This window comes from Rhamphochromis sp. 'chilingali', assembly GCF_963969265.1.
Source record: "Rhamphochromis sp. 'chilingali' genome assembly, chromosome: 1".
Classification (NCBI taxonomy): domain Eukaryota; kingdom Metazoa; phylum Chordata; class Actinopteri; order Cichliformes; family Cichlidae; genus Rhamphochromis; species Rhamphochromis sp. 'chilingali'.
The window spans coordinates 56,847,959-56,851,999 of record NC_137929.1 but is presented as its reverse complement, the minus strand read 5'-3'; the positions used below and the strand labels follow the sequence as shown (position 1 = coordinate 56,851,999).

The 4,041-nt window shown below is 37.8% G+C and overlaps 1 protein-coding gene across 1 annotated transcript; it reads right to left on the bottom strand.

Annotated features, from left to right (window-relative positions):
- Nucleotides 1-784: 784 nt before the first annotated feature.
- LOC308406834 (myelin-oligodendrocyte glycoprotein-like) lies at nucleotides 785-3,155 on the bottom strand. Its single transcript, XM_080898086.1, has 3 exons — nucleotides 2,888-3,155; nucleotides 1,370-1,723; nucleotides 785-1,131 (listed from the first exon to the last, which is right to left on the bottom strand). Exons 1-3 carry the CDS (start codon nucleotides 2,940-2,942, stop codon nucleotides 947-949), a joined length of 594 nt encoding a protein of 197 aa, XP_080754212.1. The 5' UTR covers nucleotides 2,943-3,155; the 3' UTR covers nucleotides 785-946.
- Between the last annotated feature and the right edge of the window lie 886 nt (nucleotides 3,156-4,041).

Below are 4,041 nucleotides of genomic sequence, written 5' to 3'. Positions count from 1 at the left end.
GGTATTCCTCAGATGATGAATGTTTATTAACTGCCCTGTACAAAGAAACTGAAGATGAAAGGCCTATTGGGAGAATTTTTCTTATCCAGGTAACTTCAAACTTCAGGGTTCAATCTGTACTATGAAGGTGGTTCACTTTTTCCTGGGGTTCCTTGTTAATCTATGACCTAACCTGTTCAATAGCAGGTTAGGTCATAGATTAGAGATCTGTAGGTATGAAATGAGGTGTGAGATCACTTCCTACTGACAAACTAAGTCTGTGGCAAACAGCATCACCATTCCTGGAAGAGCCTTCCGACCAGCGCGTGGATAGTAATAGTTGTCCAAACTCTTTATATTATATTATTATTATCTTATAAGATTTTACATCAGTTCCAGGTGGACAGAGTTTACATTGGACAGTATACAGTATGTTATTCATATTGTAGTCTTATCTTTGCTATATAACACTGTCTGTGAAGGTTCTCAGTCATCCAGGTCATCGTAGTCAAAGGAGCTTGCAAAGAAAAGTGTCTGGACATCTTTAAGTTGCTTGAAGATGTTTCACCTCTCATCCGAGAAGCTTCTTCAGAACTGAAGAAGCTTCTCAGAAACATCTCGGAAACATCTTCAAGTAACTTAAAGATGTCCAGACACTTTTCTTTGCAAGCTCCTTTGACTATATAACACTGTCCACTTTCTGCTGTGACAAAACAAATTTTCCACGTGTGGGACTAATACAGGTTATCTTATCTTTATTCACTCATGGGTTAACCAAGCAACTAGATGACAAGCTTCTTATGACCACCAATGTCAGGAAAGATACCCTGGGTATTTTGAACTTGCTTCATAGTACAGGGCCCAGATTCGGACCTATATTATATTTCCACATGCTGAATGTCAGAAGTGAGAACTTGGAACAGCAGCAGGAAATTTAAAGTAAAGCTGAAAAAAGCTCTGAAAATTTTCAGACAGGCGGTTGTTCAGCTGGAGGCTGGTATGATTCCTGACTCTGTTGTTGTTTGTGTTTTCTGTAGATCAAAAAGCCAACAACAGCAGCAACAAGAAGCACAGCAGAAACTGACAGAATAGCTGCAGGTCCAACAGATCCAATCTTCCCTCCTCCATCGTCTGGGTTTTCTCCTGTCTGACCTGCAGGTGAGAAACAGGTGTGAGGTGTCAGCTGTCAGGTAGGTGATGAGTGAAGAACAGAACAGAATCCATTTCCTCTTCAAACTGCTGTCAGACATTATCTACTGCACTCTGATCACATCACTCAGACCAGCTGCTTTCTACAAAGTCTCATCAACAACATCTTTAGAAACAAACATCAACAAGCAGGAAGCAGCTTCACCTCTGATCACACACACACTCAACTCTACTCACTCACCTGGAGGATCAACAACACTCAGGTTTATGCTGCTGATGGTTTTCACAGCTCTCTTTCTCCGTTCTCCCCCATGCGTGAGGATGCGGCACTCGTATGTTCCATTATCTGCAGCTTTCACTTTCTCCAGAATCAAAGACACGTCTCCATTTTTCATCTGTTGGTCCTGGAGTTCCACCCGGTCTTTAAAAGATGGTTGCTGGTCTTCTGGAACAATGTGCCCGTCTCGGAGCAAAAGAACATATTCTGGCTCCAGGTCCCGTCTGCTCCACTCCACACCTGCGAGGTTGTTGCTGTTTGGAGCTTGACATGGCAGAGTGACTTTTTCTCCAAGCCTAGCTGTGATGGTTTTTATGTCTGAAAGAGGAAACAACAAAGATCAGAGAGGTTAAAGGGGTCAGAGTATAGGTCTTCACTTTTACAGCAGCCAATAGGAACAAGTAACTTTAAAGAGGAACTGCAAAGCTCTGATGAACTGGGCAAGAGACAAAACAACAGACATACTTGGCATCATCTGATGTGTGGTGGATAAATCATTACACCACTTACACAGAATCGACTCTCTTTCTCTGTGAGGACCTGCACTGATGTGTGTTCCCAGACCTTAACCTTAAATGACTTTAACTTGTACATTAAAATCAGGAAAATCATATCAACGTCTTCTGTACTATAGTTTTAGACTAAACCATAAAAGCACACACACAAACACTTCTCCTTCTGTTGACTGTTCCCTTTGATATGAATCTCCACAACCATTGAGTTTGCTCCTTTGTATCCTTTTGATCCACATATTTAATAGGAGTGAGGAAAAAAATTGAAGCAGCCAAAGTACCACAATATTATGATTGGCTATACTGTATTAATACCTTAGTTGCATCTATTATTGTAGGGTCTTTTCCTTACAATATAGAGAACCTTGAAACAACTGTTGTTGGGATTTGATGCTAAATAAATAAAACTGAACTGAAATTATAAACAAGGAGAACACCTCAAGTCTTTTCATTTTTAAAGAGATAAATTAGACTTAACTACAAATTAAAACTAAGGCGATGGCAGCTTCTAGCTTTGCTTGCCAGTGTCTAGAAAAAAAAACAGATGGCGCAAACTAGTCTTAGAAGCTTAGAAGTCAAGAAAAAACACATCACAGTTATTGACAGTTTGATAATACGTTTGTTTGCAGGTTTGCAGGGGCGATTTCCAATACGCCAGCAGATGTCGCTGTTTGAAATAGCAGGAAACAAATGCGTCAGCGTTTCCGTGTTTTACGAAGCCTTTTCTTTCCACATCACTATCGATACTGTTTTTAAAATAGACATATTTATACGTTTCTGTCATACGAATCTTACAGGCACTTTGTACTGTCGCATTAACTTCCCATGTAAAGGTTTTTTTTATGAAAAACAAAAAGACTAAATATAGACTACAATAAAAAAGCAACAAATTAAACTCACATAAAATGTATTAACCTGTTATTTAATCGTTTTTCACACATTCACATTGATCTACTAATACAATGCTCACCTTGTGCGGCAGAAATCAGTGGGTTTAGAAACAGAAGAATCAGGAAGGGCAGCATTTTCTCTCTCTTTTCATTATGTACACGTCCAGTTTTGTGTACTCCCCAAAGCCAGACCTAGCAAACAACTGAAGTTTAATATTAAATTTGTAATATTACGCCTCTAATATTAAACTTCAGTTGTTCGCTGTAGAATCTTACAGCAAGAAGTGTTGTTAAGTTTCGTTTTCCTTTCCACACAAAGGGAACATCCACGCCCTGTGCACACCACGTGATTGCCGATAACACATAGGTTTCATGCATTCTTACTTCTGTTCCCGTCCTAGCTCAGACGCCATATATATATATATATATATATATATATATATATATATATATATATATATATATATATATATATATATATATATATATATATATATATATACATATAGATAGATAGATAGATAGATAGATAGATAGATAGATAGATAGATAGATATGGCGTCTGAGCTAGGAAGGGAACATTTTATACAGATAAAAAAATATAAAATATAAATAAATAATAATAATAATAATAATAATAATAATAATAATAATAATAATAACAGTTTTATGCTGTTTAAGTTGTGTTGTGGTGCCGTTGTCATTAATGGGTGTGTATAGTCTAAGAATATCTCACAGTTAAAATTGTTTAACCAGGTTTGACCTGTTAAACTGTTAAAAACCAGGAAGCTCAGAGGAGCAGTTTTTACGCGCTTTTACGTTACATTACAAAGTTTGACTGAAACAACAGACCGCGCACATATTTGAACTCTCTGATTGGCTCTTCTTCAATTTATTGACCAATAGCTGTTCTCCTACAGCAGCGCACACTGTTGTCAGGTGTGTGTGGTGTAGCCGATTCTGTGCTGAGTGTTTTTAAATCCACTCACGTTCGTTAGCTGTGAATATTCGTGGATAACACTTTTTAACTGTAAACTATTAGACCAGTTAGTCTGGGTGGTAAGGACAATACTATCGGTCAGGTTAATGTGTAAGAATATTTATGTACTCTAAGGAGCTTGGAAAGGAAAATGACTGGACTTCTTTAAGTTTCTTGAAGACGTTTCATGTGTTTGTTCTGACAAATAACAAAGCAGTGTTGTAGGTACGAAGTTAAAACAGAACTGCATGAAAC